Raw genomic sequence first — 24261 nt, 5'->3', positions numbered from 1 at the left:
GTGGTGCTTAGGAGGATGTGGTTTAGTGGAGGACCTGGCAGTGCCGTGGGTTGATGGTTGGAGGTGTTTCTACAATTCTGTAACTTTTCAAGGAGCTGGTGCTGTCCTGACGGCCTCCAGGCGGGAATGGTGGATGTGGCTCTGGGTTAGGCTCCCCGTGCCTTGCTGGTGCTGGGAGCTGCATGTCCCAGCTCTGTCTGTGCCCTTGCCCAGCCGTGGTTGTCTCCACGTTGCCCTGATGTGCCTGTGACAGTGTGACAGCAAAGTCCTGCTCCCTTCTGTTTGCATCCTGCCTGGAGCACTGTGATCAGCTGAGCCCAGGCACTGGGATGGGGGAAGCTTTTAGCAGACACAGGAGCTGCCTTTGCAGAGCACAGGGGAGTGCTGTGAGTGAGCAGCACTCGGCAGCCACCTTCATGAATATTTTAGCTGGCAGAATTAACATTTGTCAAGGCACATTTATGGAGGCAGCGTGGATGTCTCTTCCCCAGGCTCGCTGCTGCTCCAGGGCAGTGCTGGGAGCCAGGGCAGAGCTGCCAGATCCTGAGCCCAGAGTGGGGCAGCAGAGCTGTGATCTCCCCTGGGACAGCCAGGCCCCGGTGCCAAGGCAACCAGCCTGCCATGCAAGATAGACAAATGGTTGTGGGGTGTTTTTTTTCTTTCCTCTCTCTTCCCCTCCTGGTTCTTGGCAGAAAGTAAAATGTCCCTTTTGTTTGGTTTCCTCCTCCCCCTGCCCCATCGCCTTTCTTTAAAGGTTGTGTTCCAGATTTCATCAACCCACGTTGTGTAATAGCCCTGGACAACAGGCTGGGCATTGGCCATGTCCCATGGAGGCCGTGGCACAGCCCCTCCTCAGGAGCCTGACCCTGGGGTTACCTGCTCCAAAACATCCTGTGTACAGCTCCTGAGCAAAGCTCTCTTGTAGTTTGTATCGAGCTGCTATGTGTTAGAAATGACAGGGAAAGTCTTTGGAAAAAAATCAGAATTTTTAAAATCAAAATAATCCTGTTTTTCTACCTAAAATAATCCTGGTTTTCTACCTCAGCCCTGCAACGCCTTATGGAAATGAGGGACTTTGCAGATAAACCCTTTTTATTTACAGCATCTGCTCCTATACCTGGTAGTTCATCACCTGTGAAGCTCCAGCACTGTGCAGGAGGATGCAGCAATGCCCTGCTTGGGATTTCTTCCTGCAAGCTTCTGAGAGGTCCCCATTCTTTCTTTCCCTCCTTTCCACTGCCCAGGGAGGGGGCTGCTGCACTTGCTGAGCTCTGCATCCCAGGAGCATCCATCCAAAGACCCCTGCATCTCGTCCAGAGGCTGCTGCTGCTGTTGATGTGGAGAGCCTGGCATGACTCACAGCCTGGGCACCCAGGGAGGGAGAGGAGGAGGAGGAAGAGGAGGAGGAGAGCTCTCTATAGGCTTTGTGTGTTATGGAGAGGGACACTGTGAGCACGTGTGTGTGTCAATAGGGATCTGTCACTCCAGAGGGAAACAGCAGCACAATTGTTTCTTGTCTCTGGTTCCCCTGCTGGTACTGGCAGCCTGGAGAGCTGGAGCTGCTCTTGTGACGCGAGTGCTCCTTTTCCTGTGCTGGTGAGGGACAGGCACTGCTCCAGCGACTGGGCTGGAGGCACCTGCTGGCACTGGTGGCCTCAAGGAGAGCTGGAGGTGGTGGTGGCCTTGATGATGTCCTCTGCTTCCACAGAGGTACACCCTGCTGTGCTTCCACTCCTAGCCCTAGTTAAATGACACACCCAGCCACCAGATCCAGCTCTGGGGTAGCTGGGGGCTCCATCCCAGCAGCAATGGGAGAGGGCAGAGGCAGGGCCAGCACCTGGGGACAGGGCTGTCCCTCAGCTGGGGACTGGCAGCGTTCAGGAGCTGAGGCTGAGCATCCCCTCCTGCCTCACCCAGACACAAAGCCACTCTGGGGTCTGGTGCTGGGTTCAGCCTTGTATCAAAGCATCTGCTCTTCCAAGGGCTGGTGGAAATAACAGCCCTGTTGTTTTGGTGTCTCTGCCATGCAACACTTCTCTGCTTCTGCATTTATTTATTTATTCCCTTTCAATGCTGGAGCCACACAGTCCTCACCTGGCCAGGGACTGGCTTTGCTCATCGTTCTCCAAGGTTCCCCAGCCTTGAGAAACCCTCCAGCCCAGAAACAGGGGCTCAGAGGTGAAGAAGGGGCCCAAGCCATGCCCTTTTCCTTGGTGCAGTTTGTGTGTGTGCACACGCATTTCCACCAGGCACCATTTGCATTTTGCTTCACTTCAAAGTGCCTGTGCTGCCTCCAAGGAAGGAAACAAATGGTGTCAAGGAATTTACATCCCAAGTGAGTGAGGCTGCTGGTCTGTCAGGTTTCATCTGCTGCTGAGGGGTGTGGGGTGCAGGGGAGCTGCAGTGGGATGGAGGGTTCATCCCCGGGGCTGCAGATGGAAAATGGTCATTCCCAGCTTTGTTCCCAGCTCTTTCCTGCTGTCCTGGCTCTGAGGTGCAGTGCTGGATGGAGACTCATGTGTCAGGCTGTGCGAGATGCCAGCATTCACCTTTCACAGGGAGGGCTGAGTGGCAAAACCACTTTGCAGGGCCAGCCCCCAGTCCGGCTCCTCGGTCCGGGCTGGGCGTGGGCAGCAGGAGCAGCCACCCTGCCCTGCCATGGCCTTGCAGGGTGCTGCTTCTTCCTCTCCTCCTGTGCCAGCTCCCTGCCAAATCCCTCTGGGGCCTTACAGGGAGACTGAGTAACCCAAGATCCCCCTGTGGGGCTCCCTCCCTCCTCCTCACCCCCTTGTCTTTGTTGAATTCCCTGGTGTAAAACTGCTCTGGGAGGGGAAGGAGGTTGGACCTGGACCTTACAGTCCTGGAGGCCTTGGCTCTGCCAGAGGCCAGCAAGACAAAAACTTTTCTAGGACTCCACTTGGAACAGGAGAAAGTTTTTTCCGTTGGGTTTTTATAGCTCCCGGAAAGCGGGGTTTTATTTTTGTCGTCTAAGACAAAAAAATCCTCTTAGGAGCTGACTACCCGTGGTGGTGCAGGGCAGGAGGCTGGGCATGCGCCCTGCTGGGGTCTGGGCTGGGCTTTGCTCTCCCTCCCTCCATCCTGGGGGGTCTCTGGATGCTGATTCCCACAAGGAAAAGAGGAGGGTTTCGTGTCCCTGATGTACAACTGGTCCCATTTATGTACCCAGTGCTGAGCACCTCTGGTGGCTCCGTGCCACCCCTGGGCTGTCATAGGATGCTCCCACCCAGGGACACAGCTGCAGGGAACAACCTTTTTCCTGGGGAAAGGGGTTATTTCCCACCACTCACAGATGGCTAAACTGGAGGCTCTGGGAGACTGATCTGGATTTTCTGGGTTTGTAGGCTGGGGCCATTGAGCTCTCTCCTGTCATCCTTTCTTTGCATGGCACATGCTGCTTTTGGAGGGGTTTTGCTGGTAGGGGAGCTCGTTTCCATGGTAAAAACCTTAACAGCATCTGCCAGAAATCCGTCTCCTTGTTGGCCTGGCCATCTGGAGGGCGCAGGGAGGCTTTGGCAGGGTGAGGAGGTGTCCACAGGCTGCTTTAGGTCCCCCTTTGGTGCTGTTGGCAGCTCAGAGGGGTCTCTCCCTCACCGTTTATGTCCCAGGTGCAGGTTTGCCCTGGGGTGCTAGAAGGACCCCAGTGTCACCGAGCCTGGTGGGGACAGGCAGCCTGGGGACATGGAATGGCTCAGGGGGGAGGGCTGCAGGCACTGGGGACGGGTGGGTACGCTGTAATCGGATGAGCCAGCGCTGCTCCAGATGGACCTGTCAGCTCTTGTCAGTGCTGACACCCCTCTGCATGTCCCTCAGTGTCCTCTTGGGCCACAGGGGCCACCACCTGTCCCACTTCACCAGGTCTCCTTGGAGCTGTGGGGCTGAGAGGTGACACTGTGCAGAAAACCCACCAAGCAAGGTCCCTTCCATGCAGCAGTCCCTCTGTGGTTTTCTTAGAATTTTAATGAAAAAACCTGGTGCTTGTGTCTGTGTGTTTATCCCTGAGCCATCCTGTGCTGAGGACAGTGGGACCTTGCTGCTTTGCCATCCCTGTCCCCAGGTGCCACCCTACCAGCCCAGATGGATTGCAGCTGCAGAGCAAAGCTGGCCGCTTGGTGCCCTTCCTCAGTGCCCAGGTGCCACAACAGGGCAGCCATCCTTCCCGGCATGTTTGGCATAGGAGAAGCACTTCAGTGGCAGCAGTGGACCATGCTGGTGTGGCAGGAGTTGTACTGGTTGGTCTGTGTCCCCAGGTGTGTGGCACAGAGCTTTGCTGTGCATGGCACACAGATGGATCTGGTTATGTGTGGGCAAATCACCTTGGTGTGTAGGATCCTGGTGTGCTCCAGGAGAGCTTTTAGGGCTCAGCTCTGCACTCCTCTGCTCTTCTCTCCTTAAAGTTGCTCCTTTCTCCTTTCCCTTGCAGCCAACCACCCTCCCCCAGGGCACCATCAACATGAACCAGTGCACGGACGTGGTGGATGGGGAGGGCAGGACAGGGCAGAAGTTCTCCCTGTGCATTCTGACCCCGGAGAAGGAGCATTTCATCCGAGCTGAGAACAAGGAGATCATCAGTGGGTGAGTGATGATCAGGGCTGGGGCTCAGCCACTCAGGCTCTTCCATTAGCCAGGAGGAAGAGGAAGGTGGGTAGGACCTATGGCTGTGCATACCCAGACTGATCCTGGGTGCTGGGGTAACCCCACAGTGCTTTTAGGGATCCCATCCCATCCCATTTTAGGCACCAAGCCCACTGGCACATGTCCCATAATTCTGGGGCTGGCATGTCTGACCCTGAGTACCATCCACTCTCTGGTCTTCATCCATCCCTCATCCATCCATCCATCCATCCATCCATCCATCCATCCATCCATCCATCCATCCATCCATCCTCATCCTGGGCAGATGTGGAATCCTGGGGTGGATGCTCCCCACCTCCCTGGTCCCAGGGAATCATCTCACCTCCAAGGATGGTTAAAATGTCACAGGAATGCAGTGGCTCAGTGACACTGAAGATTAGACCATTAAAGCGAGCAAATCAGGGTAAAATTCCCAACTCCAGGTGTTGAGTGGTGACCTAGAAACATCCTCTTCCATCCCTCACATGCCAGCTGGGGTTGAAGCTGGTGCTGGTGAAGGTGCAGAGCCCTGGAGAGCCGAGCTGCCAGCACACAGTGACAGAGTGGGGCTGTGCTGCTGCTCACCTGAGAGCCTTTCCCACATGGAGTGCCTGGAGCTCAGTGCCTCCCTCTCAAAATCTGACATTTGAAACTCCAGCAGGAAGGTGAAGGGATGAACACTTGCTCTTTCCCACTGTTCCCAGGGCACAGCATCTCCTGCCTCCCCCAGCCCTGGCAGCAGAGTCAGCACTTTCTGCTGAGATTTCTATTTCCGAGCCTTATCTTCGGTCGAGACTCCCCTCATTCTGTAAATACTTGTTGAAATAGACATCTTTCTACCAAGAACTTGTGATTTTGACCAGATGAGTATTTTCATGCATTGAAATTTCCCTGCCTACTGAGACAAGAGAGCACAGGTGAGCCTTGGGTTGGCAAACCTATCCCCGCAGCTCCATTCACAGCGACGTGCTGCAGTGGCTGTGGAGCTGGGATGCAGAGCCATGTGGGAATCACAGCCCAGGGGAGTGAGCTCCTCTCCTCCCTGCAGGAGCACTGACTGCCCCAAACCATGGCCAGCCCCATGGCCTGCTCTCTCCACCCTCTCCCCACGCTCTGGTTCCCAGCTCAGCCTTTGTTGCTGGTCCTGCCTGCCGTGGGAGGGAGAGGCATTGCGGAGTGAGGTGGGGCTGATTTATTGCTCATCAGCCCAGCAATGGGTTTTGAAGCAGTGCTTTTGCTCCTGACTGCAGGCATTAATCATCCCCCAGCAGTCCCACTCTGGGGCTGAGCCAGGCTGGTTTTGTTTGCAGTTGCAGCACGACAGGAAGATTTCCCTGGCTGGGGGAGAATTGGTTTCACGTTCATTCTGTGCTTCTGGCGTTCATTGCTTCACCAAACCCCACTTGATGTTGTCATCTCCGAACACTTTACAGCAGCAGTGTGCAAAGCAGGGGGAGAAGGAAAGGGGAGCAGGGACATTTGGGGTGGGAATGTTTCCCAGTGGTGCAGGGATCCCCGTGGAGCTCTCAGAGATGCGGGGGCAGGTTGTCAGGCCACGGTGGGAGGACACAGGACTCCTCAATGCCGAGTTCATGCTGCTCTTCCTTGGACAAAAGCGCTCTGTCTGCAGCGTGCGGGTGTTGGCATGGCTCAAGGGGACGGTCCTGCTGGAGGCTCTGTCCCTCTCCACTGTCTTTCAGGATCCTTGAATCCCTGCCCCATGTCAGCCTTGGCTGTGGCCTCACTTTTGTATAGAGCCAAAGCACCCTGGGGGTCATCCCTCTTCTCCTGCCTTATTTATCCCCCAGGAGCTGGTTGGGATGGTTTCTGGGTATTGTTCAGCAAGCTGACCCTGACCAGGTCAGCATCAGTCCTGTCCCTGTGGCACAGACTTCACCTTCTGCTTCTCTGCCTGCAGGTGGCTGGAGATGCTGATTGTCTATCCCAGGACAAACAAGCAGAATCAGAAGAAGAAGAGGAAGGTAGAGCCCCCAACTCCCCAGGTAACCCAGGGACACACACACACACACTGTCACCCAGTCCCTTGCCTCACTCTCAGGGCTGTGGCCTTGCTCTGGTCCTGGGGTAGATCCCCCCAAGCCATCAGGATCACCAGCCCTCTGATGCTGCCTGTGTGAGAGTTGGGGCAAGCCAGGACAGCAGATTGGTGTGAATTAATTCCTGGTCATCACTTCCAGGCTCACACACTCCTGCTTTCCTGGCTGCTTTGGGGCCACGTTCTGCCCCCTGTGTGCTGCTTTGTGGTGCCACCCCTGCACACAATCCTGGGAGTGACCACAAAGCCACATGGTCCCCAAGGGGGACCAGGGAGAGGTGCTGTTCGTGGGCCTTTTCCTCAGAAACAGGATGAAATTCCATCGGGCTCCAGTTACTCCCTTAGAGATGACCCCAGAGATAATGGGAATGAAAGGAAAATACGAAAGGCCAGGGCCAGGCTGGGAGCTCCGGGGGCCAGAGCTGGGCTCTCCAGGGACCCGCCAGTGGCTTCGTGCTCACTTTGACTATAAATGGTAAAAAGTGGGGCCGGCTCTGACTCACTCGTTCCTGCCTGGCTCCCACGTGGCTGGAATGGGGGACAGTCCCACAGATGGGGAACGTGACCCCCGGGCCACCCTCATCCCTCTCCAGGGCTGAGAACAGCCGTGTCCCTGAGGCCGCCTGACCTCTGCCTGTGTGTCCCACCACAGGGAGGGCTCCTCCAGCCTTGCTGGGGACCAAAACCAGCATCAGGGCTCCCCTGAGCCTTCCTTGGTCAGGGCTCCCCTGAGCCTTGGTTTTCATGTCCTCTTTGATGAGGTTCCAAGGATGGCCCTGGTGCAAACTGGGCCATGGATGGGTTTTGTACAGTGTTTGTTTGAATAAGTTTTCATCACTCCACTGGATAAAGATGTTCTGGGCAATGGGAAAAATGTTAGTGGGGGGATGATCCTTTTTTGAACACCAAGCTGTAAGTCTGAGCCACCCCTTGCCAAGGTCTGGGGTCCTCACAGCCTGAACAACCCCATAAGTGCTGGCTCTGGTGATGCTCTAGGGAAAATGCCTCCTCCCTTCATGTTCTGAGTTGTCAATCCTCAATTCCTAAGAAATGGACTGTTGCATTTGGGGCACCCCAGGGAGTGGATGCAGCAGGGCAGGGATGCTCACCCTGGCCAGGGTGCAGCACTAAACCCAGGCTGGCTTCAGCAGGGGGACGGGGTGGAGACGACAAGAGGCGCAGAGCCAGAAAAACATCATTCTGGGTTACATTTCATCACCATGGCAACTTCTTGGAAACCGTACAGGATCTGAGCTCCTGAGCGCCAAATAAGGGAAGTGGCTGTGGGAAGGATGGCGGCTCCCCGTGGGCAGATGGGCTCCCCAGGTGCTTGGGGATGGGGACCAGGGACCCTGGTGGCACACTGCCCTCTTGTCTTGGCACAGACCACCCTGTTTTGCGTGCTACCCTCCTTGCACTCTCTCCATCCCATGGCTTCCATCCCCATGGTGCTGGAAAAAGGCTCAAATTCACTTTGCAAAGCCAACCTCCATGTGGGAGCTGCTGCTGATGGATGCTGTGCTGTGTCAGGAGCAACCTGCAAAGGCAGAAGCAGCATCTTTCCTCTGTCTCCCACATCCTGCTGATGCAGGTGGCTGGTCCAGGGAAGGAAAGAGGATGCTGAGGAGAAAATCAGCCCTGAATTCTCCTCTGTGAAATGGCCTCTCTTTAAGTTGGCTGCTGTTCAGCTTGCTCTCCATGTGCTGGTGGAGAAAGCTTGCATTCTTCCTAAAGATGGCCACACACTAATCAGGCAGTAGATCATGTCTTAGAGCTCCTTAGGGAGGGGTGGGCATCTTTGTGATATAAAAAAATAATTTTATATTCTTGCTTTTTCTCACTCTCCATAGCTTTTGGTTGTGTGTGGTACAGCAGACCTTGATCCTCTTGGAGCATCAAGGTCATTTTCAACTCCCCATCATTTTGCATCATCCCTCTGCAAAATCACCAGGGTGGGAGCAATGCACAGAATACCACTCCTGCTGCAGATTTTTGGACAGGGAGTTTCAGGTGTTTTCACTTTGCTTTGCAAGCAGGTTGCAGTTTTAGGGGGAAAAGGGCAGGATTCTCTTGCAGCTTTAGCTGTGCTCCAGCACTGGGAGAGACTGGAATGCCTGTGCCTGCCTGCTGCCCATGGGAACCTGAGGCAGGGTTTGGGGCTGAAATGTGGGATTTGAGGCTCTGCCCTGGGTTTGCACAGGGGTGTGGCAGGCTCAGGTAAGCAGAGCGTGCCCAGACACATCTCATGCAACCAGAGGCTGGTTTTGCTGATTTTGGTGCATTCTGTCTCTTAGAGTTGTTCATACTCCTGAGCAGGAGAGAGTTAATGTCTCTGCTCCCTCACAGACTTCTTTTTGGCCCACATCTCTTCCTAATTAAATACATATCTACAAATAATTACGTGGGGGTGTGTGTAAGAGATATATAAAGATATATATCCTGAGCTTTGGGCTTGGATCAATGAAGGAGAGTGTAAGGGACCTTGGAGATTGGCCTGATCCTCTGCCTGAGCAGGATGCCCCTGAACTCTGGATCATTTACCTCCAGCACTGCATTCCTTTGGTGTGAAATTTCCCAAGGGGATTTTTTTTTCAAATTGAGGTCATTTGCTGCTTGTCATGGCTGTGTGTGGAGCCAGGACACACTCCCTGGGAGATCCCTGGTGGCTCTGGCACAGCCCTGCAAATGCCAATGGAGGTGCAGGGCTAAGACCCACCTGATGTGGGAGGAGGGGATGGAAAGGATGCTCTTTGCAGCCCTTGTTCCCAGCTTTCAGATGTCTGTTTGTGCACTCCTGTGTTCCCCCCTGCTCCATGGAAAGGGAACAAGCAGCTGGAAAACTTCCCACAATCCAAAGGGGAGTTAATTGTCACTGATTTATGGGTGGCTTTAAGAAAAATAATCTGTGAATGCAGAAGTTTAATATGACAACAGCAAAACATCTGCTAATGAACAAAGCCAAGGAAGGAGTTGGGAAAGCTGCTGCCTCTTCTGGGTCACATTCTGAACCTGGGCCGGCCGGGCTGTGGCCACCAAAGGGGCATCATCCATCATCTGATGGGCTCCAGAGCTCCTTGTTAGCAGAGAAGCACTGAACATGATGGGGAGTGTTTTGAAAGGTGTAAACAGTGACACATGCCACTGTCCCATCCCTGTCCTGCTGTGACATGTCATGGGCAGCACCCAAGCTATGTGGAGCTCACACCTTGGGGCCAAGCTCTTGGGGATCCTGAGTGTGGAGCTGGGGCAAACTCTCTAACTCCTGTGTCAACTGGTTTTTTTTTAGGAGCCTGGTCCTGCTAAGATGGCTGTGACCAGCAGCAACATTCCCAGCGCTGAGAAGGTCCCTGCCACCAAGTCCACGCTCTGGCAGGAAGAAATGAGGGGCAAAGACCAAGCAGATGGGGGCAGTGGCATTGGCCCAGCCCAGAGCCCCATGCAAGGCCAGGCTGGGGCTGCCAGCTCCATGAAGGACCCTGTGCTGGACAGCAAGGAAGGTGAGAGATGGGGGTGGATGAGGTGTCCATTGCCTTGCACCATGGAACTGTGCTTAAACCAGACTGGCAAGGACAGAGATGGAAATGGATGCAGAGCTGTGACTACAGCTACCCATTTCTTGGTTTGAAAGTTCAGATCTTTCACCTGTACAAACCTAGCCCAAGGGTTGGATCAGCATCCCCAGTTCCCTGCAGACTATCCCACCATGTCCATGGGCGTGAGGGCTGCTCAGGGTGGAAAAGCCAAGGGTGCAGGAGGTAGCACTACATGGGGCTGGTACCCAGACCAGCTTTGCTCTCACACCTGCCCCTGTCCTGGGTGGAATCAGGGTATTTCTTTCTTAAAAGCAGAACTTGGACTCGAAACCAAGCGTGGTGACTTCTCTGTCCCTTAGAGGAGAGCTCCATGAACGGGGACCGGATAGACTGCGGGCGGAAGACGCGTGTCGAGAGCGGGTACTTCTCCTTGGAGAAGACCAAACAAGACTCGAAGCTGGAAGAGCAGCAACTGCCACCCCCACCAAGCCCACCCAGCCCCAGCACCCCGAACAACAGGTACAGTTATCCCAAATCGCCCTCACAGGAGCATGCCCAGCCCTTTCCTTCCCCAGGTATCCGATCAGGCGACCGAATGACTCACAGCTTCTCTCTGAACTCCTTGGACTCGAAGAGCAGTTGCCCCATGCACAAGGACTCCAACAGCAGAGATGTGGGAAGGGGAGCTGAGAAATCGGGGCGGCCCCTTTCTTTTAAAGCCAGCCGGCAGTACACCACCCTGGCCGACGTTCCCAAGGCCATTAGGATCAGTAATCGTGAGGCCTTCCAGGTGGAGAGGAAGCGGCTAGAGCGGAGAACCCGCGCTCGTAGCCCTGGCAGAGAAGAAGTGGCCCGGCTCTTTGGGAATGAGAGAAGGTAAGGGATGAGTGGCTCATCTCCTTGCATGCTTCCAGCAGCACTGAGGTTGCGTTCCCAGCGCAGCCCGGATGGAGCAGGTGGAATTTGCTGGGTAGAGCTTCTTTGTTTTTCAGTGCTCCTGGGTTTAAGGGTGCTCATCCTTGCTGGGCAGGTGGTGGGATGTCTTTAATAGTGGTAGTGGGCAGGTGTCACCCTGCCTGGCTGCTCTGGGGATATAGAATGATTTGGGTTGGAAAGGACCTTAAAGTTCATCCAGTTCCATCCTCTGCCATAGGCAGGGACATCTTCCACTATCCCAGGTTGCTCCAAGCCCCACCCAACCTGGCCTTGGACACCTCCAGAGATGGGGCAGCCAGAGCTTCACTGGGCCACCTGTGCCAGTGCCTCCCACCCTCGCAGGGAAGAATTTCTTGCTAGTATTTAATGTAAAGCTGCCCTGGTGTTGGGTGGTGTTGGGTGGTGTTGGATGCCCACCCTGGTGGCACACGCTGGCAGCCAGCACCAATAATTAGGTTAGCTCTCCTCGTGGCGTTAGTGCCAGGTGCCTTACGCAACTGCCTAATGAGCTGAGAGAGGTTTCAAAATGTCACAGCATTAATCTGGGAGGGGAGGGAGAGGTGGGTGCAGTGCCAAGGCAGGGCTCAGCAGGCTGCAAAACAGCTTAGTGTGGAGGAGGATGGGGAGGGCGAACGCAGCGCACGCCGGGTGCCCTCTGGGCGAGGCCGAGGATGGGCTCCACTCGCCCTGGGAGAGTCACATTTGTGCAGTGAGGGCAGTGGAGCAAACTGGGAGACAGGCCCTGGGCGAGAGGGCTGCCTGCCAGTCTGATTTTCCTGCCCTGCTTCTCCTCCGGGCATGTTCTCTCTCGCACAGTTGCAGTAGGAGCTTCTCCTCTGCTCCTTCCCAGCCCCTAAAGGATTGTTTTCCAGACTGACTGGGAGAGCTGGGAGCAGCTCTGGGATGTGCAGCACAGCCTTGTGCTGGTGCCATCAGTCGGCAGGAGGATCCCAAACCTGGCCCAGAGTGTGTGCAGGGAGTGCTGGACTGGGTATAAATGAGGAAAGCTTGGGTTTGGCTTTGTCTGCCTTGGGAATTGGCTTTTTCCCAGGATGGAGGAGTAGGATACCACCTTGGCCGTCCTGGCTCTGGTTATCAGGCTGAGTTGGTGCTGCCTGTGACATTATGTCCCTGCTGCCTTTGCTTGCACAGGATGCCCTGGCCAGTGCCTGTCCCCAGCCTGACAGAGCAGGGCATTCCTCCAGTGCCAGCAGTCCCTTGCCCTGGGTGTCCTGCAGCACTGGGGTCATCCTGCATGGAACTGGGGAGCAGAATTATAACAGATAACAGGGCCTGGGAGAGGACATTGCTGCCAGAGTCTGTCCTTTTTTAATGTTAGCCCCACTCACTGCCTGTTGGTGGGTGCCTTTTCCCAGGGAAACTCTGTTTTTCCCAGCCTGGCTGTTAACAGTATTTTTGCTTTATCAGTATTGGCAGCAATTCCCCTGCATCAGCCCAGGGCTTTTATCAGAGCAGAAGGGGTGCAGGGAGAGGAGCAGGAGCTGCACCAGGCACTGGGGTCTTGCTGCCCACAGGGCTGAACCTGGTCCAGCTTTTGGGAGGGGGGTGATGGCAGAGAGAAAGGGGAGGGGTCCCCACCTGCCAGTGGGTTTGGCTGTGGATCACAGCCCTTGGTGCTGGAGGAATGTGCCATGAGCAGGGATGGCTCAGTGGGTGTTCAGGGATGGGCACGTTTGTTCTCTCCTCTGGTAACCTGGGAATTGCCGTGCAGGTGGTGTGGGTGGAGAGGCCCTGTGTCCTGGAGCTGGGACAGCCGTGTTGGAGCTCAGTGGACTCAACAGGGCACACAGACACTGTCCAGTGTTGCACCAGAGAATTAACATTCCCCAGCACCCTGCTCAGCTTGACTTGGCTGCTTTTTAACTCGAGTTTACTTAGTCTCTGTGTCCCTCTCATTTTTCTCCTCTGAGCTCAGACTGTGCTGTTTGAGGCTGGGCAGATACAATAACTCATTTCCATGCTGTGGGGTTGGCTTTTCCCCCTGGTTTAACACCATTTGTAATGATCCTTCTCAGTAACCCACTAACATGTCTGGGCACACTTGTCCCATGCCAACCCCACAGGCACCAGCCAGGCATTGTGCAGATCTGCCTTTCAGTGCAGCCAAATGAACTCACTCAGATTCTGTTGGTATTTTCAGCTCTTCCTCCCTTTTTTTTTTTTTGGTGTGTAAATCAGTGCAAATGTCAGAGCTGTGGATGGAAAATAATTATTTCAGGTACCCACTGTTGCATCCTGAGTGCCACACCTGCAGGCTTTGCTCCAGATAAAAACATTTGTCAAGGCTTGTCATCCTGCTTCCTTATCACAAGAAATATTACATGATTTAAGGCCAGGAATTTTCTGTGCTGACCATTTATACCTGACTGTGCCTCCATGCAGACATCTGAGCTTGCAGCCACTCAGAATCAGGAAACAGGAGATAATCTCCACGATTTTGGCAGAGCAGCAGAGTGCGAGTTCCCTCTGCTGGCACGTGGCAGGACAGGGCTGCAGCACCCACCAGGATGTCACACTGGGCTGGGGGACAGGGATTGAGGCCAGAGAGGTGGAGCCATCTCCAGTCTCCCCTCTCAGACCCATCCCTAGGGGAGAAGGGCAGGGGCAGCCCTTTGGAAACCCCATGGGTGAATCTGGAGGTGCTGCACACAAAAAGAGCTGCAGGGATGTCCTTAGGCAGCAGTCCCCATATCCCAGAGGGACTCTGCAGCTGCAGGGATAAATTCCTGCACATCTCAGGATTTCTGTTTGACAAACTTGGGGTGTTGTGCACAATTCCAGGGGTGCAGCCTGTAAAACCACAGCTTTCCCAGTTCACCTGATGTTCTTCTCACACTGGCAAGAGTTCACTGTGGTGTCAGCCACATCTGCTGTAGGAATGTGGTCAGGGGCTGAGGTGTATTTCTAGCATCAATTAATAGCAGAATTGCCTGAAATTGCTTAAATGACCTTTCTCGCTCAAATTCCTTCTCTGGAGTTTCTTGAGGTGTAAAGCTCTGCTCTGAATTCTGCTTCTCCCTATACAGTGGAGCTCCTGCTTTCCCAAATACAGTTTTTTTATCTTGTAAAACTATCCTCATCATTCTGGTGGACCTTTTGGGAAATGCCTCTTCCTTTTCCTGACACTCTCTATTTTTCTTGACGCTAAATAATGAATGAATCCAATAAAAATAAAGGTCTTTCTTCCAGTCAAAGAAAATCACTTTAATGACAGCTCCTCCTGGTCTTTTGAGCTTTCCTTCCCACTGCACACCCCCTCCACTAACAGCTGAGATCTGCAGCCTGGGTTTAGTGGCCTGGAAAAGATTAACAGCCTGCATGGCCAAGGCATTCCTTGGGATGAGCTTTTGTAGTTGAAAAGCACTAAATGGCACTGCAGCTTTTAAAAAGCTTCTTCATACCTGTCCCAGCCTTGTTTTGTCCACCCAGAGCTGCTGTGCAGGGGGAGCAGCTCAATCCAACAAGTGGGGAGGGGAGGAGAGCCCTTCCTTCCCCATCCCTCCAGGATCTCTGGCAGTAACCTCTCTGAAATGTTGATCTAATGGGAAAAAAAAAATAAAAATCTTTCCTGTAATCTGGATGATATTAACCCTTGGGGCTGTGATCTGGTTGCAGTGATTTATTTTTCTCCTCCTTTTTTTCAATGATGAATGACTGGAATGATTTTGATTTTGTTTTATATGTAGATGCAGATATATATAATTTCCTCTTCTGTTCATTCATTTTCCAGCCTTGTTTTCTTCCAGGTCTTGTTGCTCTCCACCTTCTCCTGCTGTGTTGCTGTGTGACGTGTCCACCTTTACTTCGCCTGCTTCGCTACCATCTCATCTCAATCTCAAGCCGTAGAACAACCTGGTGGTGCAGCCCCTTTCATGAGAAATCAACCTGCTTTTGATTTTGTTTTTATGGTTTTTTTTTTTTTTTTTTTTGGTTGGGTTTTTGTTCTTTTTTTTTTTTCCTCTTGATTTGTTTTTCTTCAGACCTTCACCTAATAGGGCACAGACAATGTTAATTCATGGACTTTTTCCTCCCTTCCGAACTGAGACTCAGAGAAGGCTGGGCCAGTATAAAAAGGGTTGAAAGAATGTGACTCCAAAACAGTTCCCTGTGTGTCAGTGAACACAGAACATGGATTTATGCTCCACAGCCTGGCCTGTGTCAGGCTTCTCATGAGCAGAGCATCCCAGGGAAATCGGGAGCTCTGCTCGAGCCTGGGATTGCAAACTGGGAGGCAGCAGGGGCTGAACAGATGTCCCCTAAAACCATCAAAGATCTTTAAATTTACAAAGCAACGTCTTCCCCACCAATTTTGTCCCTTCCTTTTTGGTTGTGTCCTGGCAGCCTGGCTCTGAGCAGCAGTGGGGGGCCCCAGCCCTCCATGGGATGGGATGTGCTCAGACTCGTTGTCTCATTTATAGAATTTGGTGCAAATATTGGTTGAAAACTGAACATCTCATGGTATTTGAACCCTTAACCTGCTGTTCCTCTTTGTGGAAAGTGTTAAAAATGTTTTTATTTTGGATAACTTGTTATCCCTCGTGTGGTTGCCATTGTGATTTTCATGCACATCAGAGGCTCACACAGAGCAAGCAGCTCCAAGTTTAGATGTGGCACATGTGGGTCCAAATTTTGTGTCAAGAAGCCACCCGGAGAGAGTTTTTTGGGGAGCTTTGAAATGGAACTTTAAGCCTCACAGCTTGAAGCACAGCTGCCATGTGCTGGTGGTGGGTTATTGCTTTATATTCCCAGTTTGTGATTGAAGACCTGAGGCTGACACTTTCCTGCAAACTTAGACACGAGCAGGTTCTTTGGAAATTCCTCTCCTGTGGGTCAGCAAGCAGCTTTTCATGCTGAAACAGCACTTCTGATTCCGCCTGTTTGCTTTCCTTAAGAGAATCCCGTTTGGGTTTGGTCCAGGGTTGGCTCCTGCTCCATCCACATTTCTTCATAGTTCTCCATCCTCAGAGACACAAGTGCCATGGGCCACCAAGCCAGTGTTTGAGAGCCCAGGTCATGCCCCCTGATGTCCAGACTGGATTTTCAGCCCAATTAAGAGGAGGGAAAGGCCCCAGGTTCTGCAGGGAGTGCCCTTCCATGGTACAGGGTGCTCCTCATCTCCTCAGGCCCTTTCAGCAGATGCATCCATCCTGTGAGCCAGAACCGTGGACACCCCTTGCTCCATGCAATCCTGTGGTTGTTCCCCATGTGGGGTTCAGTTTTCAGAGGGTTCCTGTTGCAGTGAACACACTAGGGGACCCAGAGCCACCCATTACCTCTGCTTGGTGTGACATGTCAGGGGTCTGGGGTGCAACTGAGAACCCCAGTGCTAGATAGTAGAGGCAAAGCTTAAGCCAAAGCTGCTCCATAACCCCTACTTCCAAGAGGCTGTAAAAGTCACAGATAAAAATTGTGTGAGGGGTTTCTAGTTGCTGAAGGAGCTGCTAGGTGCAGAGCTGAATAAAGTGAGGTTTTCCCATACTTTGTGGGTAAAATGATGTCAGATCAGGGTTTTACTCTGGATTTGGCCATGTCAGAGCTCACAGAGAAACAGGGACCACAATCCAGGTGTGCATGAACTCTGGGTCGAGCAATTCTGCCGCCTTTAACTTGTGGGGTTGTACAGCTCCACCCAGTTGCTGCTCTTGTGTTTAAAGCATCTCTGGTTTCCCTTTTGTCCCTGTTTTGCAGGAGATCCCAGGTGATTGAGAAATTCGAGGCACTGGATATTGAGAATGCAGAGCACATGGAGACGAGCGCGCCGGGAGGCGCCGCCCTGTCCAGCGAGACGCGGCAGGGCAGGAGTGAGAAGAGGGTTTTCCCAAGGAAACGGGTAAGATCCTCAGCCAGGCAATCCTGAAACATGAAACCTGGAGTCCTGCAGCCAGGATAGAGGGTTTAGCTCAGGGTTTGTCCCTGGATGTGGATTTGGAGTCCTGCAGAACTGCTGTGTGTGCTCAGTGTGGGCGAATTTTCCTGCTCTGCTCCCTTGGCCCAGGGAGATTGGAGTGGAAAATCAGGCTGTCTCTTCTTTCTTCATAATACAAAGGGAAACTTAGATCTGGCGTGGCAGGATACATCAGGATAGGGTGAAGTAACAAAAGAAACATGTTTGAGAGTCCCAGATTTGCTTGGGTATAATGAGAACAAATTAATGCCTGAAAGGACAAAAAATGTATTGCTAAGGAAATGACACTTGTTCTGAGCCTGAGATGCCCCTTAAATAAAGCAGATTTTTATGCCATGAGCCAAGAGAGCAGGACTCTGTCCTAGTTCCTGCACTGATCTGGGCTAATGCTGTTCACACAGGACTTCACTTGTGAGGGAGCAGCTGTGGGCTCCATCCTGGACGTGTCTGCGTCACCTCTGTCCCCACACCGCAGGGCAAAGTCACTGGACAGAAGGTCCACGGAGTCCTCAATGACGGTGAGCCACCAGGGGGGTGTCCCCTGCCCTGGGGAAGGACATGAGAGGCCCTTCCCAGCAGGTCCCACAGAAACTGTTGGACTGTTGCTGCTTTCCTCACATGGGATATGGGATGCACTCAGACTTGGAGCAGGTTCAGGGACCTGAATCAGGTGTGACCAATGCAGAAAGTCTCAGGGGCCCAGCTGGAAAAGGGCCACACTTTTTGCCTGTTGCAGAAATTAAAACTCAGAGTCTTGTGAGGAGCACTTTTCCTTAAAGTACAGCAGCAGCTTGGGAAGCAGACCCTGCTCTGGATATTTTCCCCTTGAATACCCCATTTCCTCCATGCTTTGTGTGATGTGTCAGGCACTCATGCTGTAGGTAACCCTGGAATTGCTGGGGTCACCTCACCTGGCCAGAGCCCCTCTTTGCCCCATGGTGTCCCCCAGCAGAGGCTGCAGCAGGGCATTTCCAGCTCAGCAGAGAGTCAGTCCAGTTTCTGGACTTGGACCAGCTGCTGTGTCATGACTGTGGTATTTTCATAGGACCACAGAATCCCAGAATGGTTTGGGATGGAAAGGACCTTAAAGATCATCTTGTTCCAACTCCCCTGCCAGAGGCAGGGACACAGACCAGGCTGAGCAAACACATGTCCCAGTTTTCTAATGCCATTTCCTTGATGTTTATGCAGTTGGAAGTGGGTGTGAGTGGGATGAAGGCTGCAAGGAAGGGCTGAACCTTCCCTCCTGAGCTTTCCTCCCTTTACATATTTCAAATGCTCACCAGACCTGGAGGCAAACAGTACAGAATAAACACAAAGTACTCTCCTCTCCCTCACCACCCTTCTGTAGGGACAAAATAAATACACTTGCTAATCTCTCAAATAGATTACAGAGCTACTGTAAATACAAGTTGCATTTTTTGTGGATGGACAGCTTCTGTTCAAGGACTTATCAGAAAAATGCAGTAGCTTGGTGTTTCTGGAGCTTTTCCTGTATACTTGTACAGCCACAAGAGTGATTTTTAAATTCCTGGTGGGAATAAAAAGTCAAGAAGTGCATATGAAGTGGCAATACACATTATCTAGTGAAGGGAAGGAAGTCATGCAGGTTTAGATTAGATATTAGGAAGAAATTCTTCCCTGTGAGGGTGGTGAAGCACTGGCACAGGTTGCCCAGAGAAGCTGTGGCTGCCACATCTCTGAAAGTGTTCAAGGCCAGGTTGGATGGGGTTTGGAGCAGTCTGGGATAGTGGAAGGTGTCCCTGTCCATGGCAGGGGGTTGGAACAGGATGATTTTACCGTTCCTTCCAACCCAAAACATTCTATAATTCAATACTTTACTTTCCCCTGTGTTTTTGTGGAGCAGGACTGGGTTCCCACCACCACAGGATCACTCAGATATGGGAAGTGCTGCCCCACAGGTTTCACTGAATAGGCTCCCAGACCCAATTTCCACTGCTGCCCTTGCTGTAGCCCATTTCAGAGCTGCAGCTGGGTTTCACACACTGCTGTGTTTTCCTCCTCCACTCTGCAGCACGTGGAGCAGCTGGAGGAGCTCAGCCTCGGGGGAGTGAAAGCATTTCCACCACATCCTTCCCTGCACACAGGCAGGGCTGGGAGGAGGGGCTGGCAGCAGTTATCCCACGCTGTCCTGCTTGCTTTCTGCAGGAATTCAGCATCCCCGTGCACCCACATGGGAGGGAAAAGCAGGTGTCATTTGGGTGGTGCAGGGCTCAGATTCCCTGTATTTCCAGCCTTGGGAACTCAGCCTGTTTTGAACCCTGCAGCCTTGCATCAATAGCACGTCGTTTTTCTTTCATAATATATAATAGAGGGTGAAACTGCCTGAAGTCATGCTAATTCCTTGTTTATCCTTTCTCTGCAATGCTGGTGTAGCAGTAGGAAATTGCAGGAGAAATGGTAGGAAGGGAACAGCCTGAATAAACTGAGCAGAGGTCTCCATTCCTCCTGAGAGCAAACATTTAGCCACCATGCAGTGTAATGATTCAGCTTGGGGTAGATGACCTTTAAAAGGCCCTTCCAACCCAAACTATTCTATGATTCTATGAATTTAACTGGTTTTGGTCTCTTTCATTGCTCTGCTGGGTTTTATCAACTCGCTGCTGTTGCCTTCAGGGCACAGACACTTCTTCCCTCCTGATCCCTCTCTCCTTTCTTCCAGCCCGACCTGCTGAACTTCAAGAAGGGCTGGTTGACAAAGCAGTATGAGGATGGGCAGGTGAGTCAGGAGAAAGCTCTGCCCTTCTTGTCAGTGTTTGGTGATGTGGTCAGTCCTTTTTCTGGCAGCTCACTCTAACATCCTCTGTTGGCACCACATGGAGCAGCTCTCAGTGCTGATGGAGCCCCAGTGTCCTGGTTAGATCAATATTGGGCTTCTCTCAAAGTGGGAATTGCTGTTGCTCTGTCCTGGGGAGGTTTCAGAGGTGGATATCACATTGTGGGTTTCTAGGGTGCCAGGGCAGCTTGGATGGCAGCACTGGTTTCATGTTCCTGTTCCCTATTTATTACTCTCGTCTCCCTTGTGACCCAGCGACCTCTTTGGTGTCAGAAATGAGGCTCAGGTAAAGTCTCCTGAGTGCCAGGGAAATGGCAATAAATAAATAACTAAATAATGGCTCTGAGGGAAGCAGCTGGTTCCACTTCCCTGCTGCCAGTTCCCAAATGGATGCAGGATATTCTGCCCTATTGGAGCTTTAGGAGTGGGCACTGATGCTGAGGCAGCGTGGATGGCCCTGGCTGTTTGCAAACCACCCCTTCCCTGCATTTCCTTCCCTCCTACTCAGCTCTCAGGGAAAATAAAGGCAATTTGCCTGTGGCTGTGGCTGGCCCAGGCTCTGCTGTGGGTACCCCTGGTCCAAGGACACATCCATAGGCAGCCAGAGGGGAATTGGCAGCTGGAGCAAGTGCTTTATTGACTGAAAGCTGCCTTGGGTGAGCCTGTGCTGGAAGCATTCAGGAGGCAGATTTGTGTAGAAGGAAGTCTAGGAATAGACTTCCAACTCAATTTCTAGGTACTGTAGATAAAGTATGAATGACTTACTACTTTTTTTGTGCTAAAAAGGCTTGAAGTGCAGTACCTAAAAGCCTCATCTTGTAGTGGAGCTAATGGGGAGGCTGTGACTGTCCTGTGGCTCTCGTGGTGTCAGTGTTATGTGCAGTGTCTGGTACTGTGCAGGGTGGCAGCAAACCATCACTGTCCCTTGCCCTGCTGCCTGTTTGGGTCTCCCCTTTCCCATGGAGTGGCCTTGATGAAGCCATGTGTGGAGCTGGGAGGGACAGGCATCAAGCTGCCTCCTGTGGGGCAATTCTGATGGTCGACCTGTGACAAGCAGCCATGAATATGGGAAAGGAGCAGGATTGTAACTGCTCCATCTTTGTTGTTTCCTAGTGGAAGAAGCACTGGTTTGTGCTGACTGACCAGAGCCTGAGATACTACCGGGATTCAGTGGCAGAGGAGGTGAGTGTTGTTCAGCCCATTGCAGGGCAGCTCCTGGTGCTCCCAAACGGATCCTGGGCAGGTCACTGCCTCCCTCAGTGCCCCCATTCCCAGATGCCAAAGTCCTGGAGCCCCTTCAGGGCTTTGTGCTTCTCAGGGGCCTGCTGTGCCTTCCTGCAAGCCCACCATGCTTTGGGGCTGCAAAGCTTGGTTGCTTATTTTACCTCTTCCCTCTGCAGGCAGCTGACCTGGATGGAGAAATCGATTTATCCACGTGCTATGATGTCACTGAGTACCCAGTTCAGCGGAACTACGGCTTCCAGATCCATGTAAGGAAAATGTGGGGAGCAGGAGGAATCCAGCTGCAGGACAGCTGATGGAGATGCTTGTCCATGACAAGGGGAACATCTCCCCAAACACCCAGGAGAGGCCACTCAGCATCCCCCCACAGTGCTCCAGAGAGCTAGGTTTGGGTTTGAGAGCCAGTTTTCTGACTGTCAGAAAAGGAAGGGGGAAAGGGAAGGTTTTGTCACAGCCTTAAGATCTCACTTATGGCAGAATCATCCTGATTGCTGGGAAATGGCAGTTCCCACTGGGAGTGTGCTGGGGGACAGAGGGGCTGGGTTTTACCTCTGTGCAAGTAGTGCCCTAGCACTGGGAGCTTGGGGAAGGCTGCAGGGTGGTCTTGGGGAGTTGGGAAGCTGCTGGTGGATGCAGTCACCTGCTCTGAGCTGTTCTTTCTCTCTCTGTAGACAAAGGAAGGGGAGTTCACCCTCTCTGCCATGACGTCGGGCATCCGCCGCAACTGGATCCAGACCATCATGAAACACGTTCGTCCCACCACTGCTCCTGATGTGACAAGGTAAGGGGAGGCTGCAGCAGCCCCTGCAGCTCTGTGGTTTGCTGTGCAGGAGTAACTCATCCCTCATCCCTTTTCTTTCCTCTTCCTGAGCCTGTCTGTTCCTGGAAGCTGCAGCTTTTTCTCGCTTCTCTCTGAGCTTAATTTGGATACGCGTTGTGGGGACGCTGATATGCCGAGTTATTCTTACACGTGCAGATTTCAAAGAGGGTTGAAAATGTGGTTTTAATTTGTGCATAGGAATATGAAACACTGTTCCTATATCAAGGCTCCTCTGGATTCCCACCAGGTATTGTGAAACCACTTGGATTCAGTTGTGCTGGGTTCACCCTTTCCTCTGGCTACTGTTCAGCACGAGCTGCCCAGCCCCTCTATGGGTCACAGCAGCAGGAGCTCAGGGTTCAGTTTAGAAACCGTTTGGCTCTGATCTATTTTAAACTCCAGCCAGGAAATCATCTTCCCTTCTCTTCTGATCTTGCTGAAAGCTGCTGCAGCTCGTCCCCCTTGAGCTGTAGTAATGCTGGTGTCTCCTCCTGCGTCAGTGCCAGAGGAAGGGGACCTCCTGCGTCACAGAGTACCTTCTGTGGGCGCTTCTGGCTGTGTGTACTGGGTGTTTGGCCTCCTCACAGCTGTCTGTGCTGGCCACACTCACACAGGCCACTTCTTACAGGCTGTGTGGACACAGCTACACCACTAACTCCGTCTCCTGTCCTTACTGTAGCTGCAGCCAGCAGGTTTTTGTCAGGTTTGTTCCTGTGTTGATGGAATGGCTCTTCTCACCCAGTGCTGTTGACCTGGAGATGCTCCAGCTTCTCCTTCTCCATCCTGCTTAGCCCTCAGCCATTGTTTTCCCAGCCATGCCCGAGCTCTGGTGGATTTCACAGGGGTCTCATGGAAGCTGCCTCTCTCCTCACTCCTGTGTATGTTTGATTTCCATGCAATCCCAGGAAAAACTTCTCTTTGAAACTATCCGTGCTGAAGCCCAGGTTGGAAAACTGTGTTCTCTCCTGTATTAACGTTCTGTGGTTTGTATATCTCGTGATTCACTGCATGCTCCTCCTTTTCTGCACCTCGGATGGGAAGTCCTGCAGTTTCCATTTATTTTTCTTTCTTTTCTTCCCCCCCTTCCTTTTTTTTTTTTTCTTTTTTTTTTTTTTTCCTTTAAATAAAAACCAGAGAGAAGGGAAGAAGCAACCTGGTCTTGACCCTTGATTTCCCCACACTGGTATCTTCCGATGTGACTAGATACGAAGATGAAGACCAAGGAAATTTGAGGGGACCTCTCTGCCTTTAAAGAGCCAGATGTATTTATGGTTGCTCACAGGTTACTGCAGCACGATAGCCCTGTGCTCACTGTCTGCACCTGCTCCAAGCCCACACAGAGTGGTTTCACTTGGCTTTCCCTCTGAGAGGGTCCAGGCGCAGGTCCCTGTTGGGCAGTAACTTGTTACACTGCACAAACAGACTGTGAACCAATCCTGAGCTGGGAAAAGGGAATGATGTGTGTGTGCTTCTGTGGTTTCCCACCCAGCTGGTGCCGTGGGTTAGTCACGTTGCTGGAGTCCTGCTCTGTGTGTGCAGCAGGGCTGTGTTCACTGGTGCCTGCCTGGCAGCCCTTTGCAGCAGTGTGGGGTATCCCAGCCCATCCCACCTGGCTTTGGGATGCCATTGCATTCTGCACCAGGGAAGCAGAGGGTGAAGGGGGCTGCTGGAAGGACAAACTGCCCAAGGCTCAGCATGGAGGGGTGCTGGGTGTTGTGCTCAGTGTGTCAGGAGGGCAGCAGTGCTCACCCACCCCCAGGGATGGTCCCACACACTCCTGCAGCCCTCAGTTGTGTCTCATTAACCTGCTGCCGTGGCTCCACCCTGCCAAACACTCCTTGTCTTGGTTTCTTGAGCCCTAATGATGGTTGTGTCAGCACCCAGCATGGGCAGCAGATGCTGCACTGCTCCCTGCCCTCAGCAGTGCCCTGCAATCTGCAGAGGCACTAATTACACTCTGCTAATGATGATGGGGCAAATAGAAGATACCCCCATGAACAAAAGTGGCTGCTTCAGAACTGGATCCATGTTGAGCTCACAGCCCTTGTGAGGCTGGGTTCCCCAGTGCACCCCAGTTCCCTGCAACCTTTGTGCTCTTCTTGCCACAGCGTGCTCAGCTTGCAGCTTGCACCACTCCCACCCCTATTAAAAAAAGCCTTTTTATTTTAACCTATGAATACCATTGGGAGGCAAAGATCACCCCCTTCCTGTGTGATATGAATTAATTTCTCTGTGGTGAGGGAGATGCGAAATGGTTGAGCAGAATTAATGGCCGTGGGGCACTTGCAGGAGATGAAATGAGAAACTTTGGGTCAACCT

General features: G+C 52.7%; 1 protein-coding gene across 9 annotated transcripts in view; it reads left to right on the top strand.

Moving 5' to 3' along the window:
• MPRIP (myosin phosphatase Rho interacting protein) overlaps positions 1-24261 on the top strand; it is a 72518-nt gene that overhangs the window by 25962 nt on the left and 22295 nt on the right. For 4 of the 9 annotated variants that reach the window (XM_058035756.1, XM_058035751.1, XM_058035753.1 and 1 more), the window contains exons 4-14: positions 4442-4593; positions 6551-6635; positions 9975-10185; positions 10581-11097; positions 16867-17008; positions 17485-17601; positions 19767-19823; positions 20994-21062; positions 21281-21370; positions 21794-21903; positions 22848-22886. In XM_058035756.1, coding sequence (XP_057891739.1) covers positions 4442-4593; positions 6551-6635; positions 9975-10185; positions 10581-11097; positions 16867-17008; positions 17485-17601; positions 19767-19823; positions 20994-21062; positions 21281-21370; positions 21794-21903; positions 22848-22886 — 1589 coding nt within the window. The remainder of the gene's footprint in view (positions 1-4441; positions 4594-6550; positions 6636-9974; positions 10186-10580; positions 11098-16866; positions 17009-17484; positions 17602-19766; positions 19824-20993; positions 21063-21280; positions 21371-21793; positions 21904-22847; positions 22887-24261) is intronic. The other 5 variants (XM_058035758.1, XM_058035759.1, XM_058035755.1 and 2 more) reach the window with 4 other exon arrangements.

Source organism: Melospiza georgiana, chromosome 16, assembly GCF_028018845.1.
Source record: "Melospiza georgiana isolate bMelGeo1 chromosome 16, bMelGeo1.pri, whole genome shotgun sequence".
NCBI classification, from domain to species: domain Eukaryota; kingdom Metazoa; phylum Chordata; class Aves; order Passeriformes; family Passerellidae; genus Melospiza; species Melospiza georgiana.
Note: the sequence above shows the minus strand (reverse complement) of the source record. Positions and strands in the feature narration are given on the sequence as shown.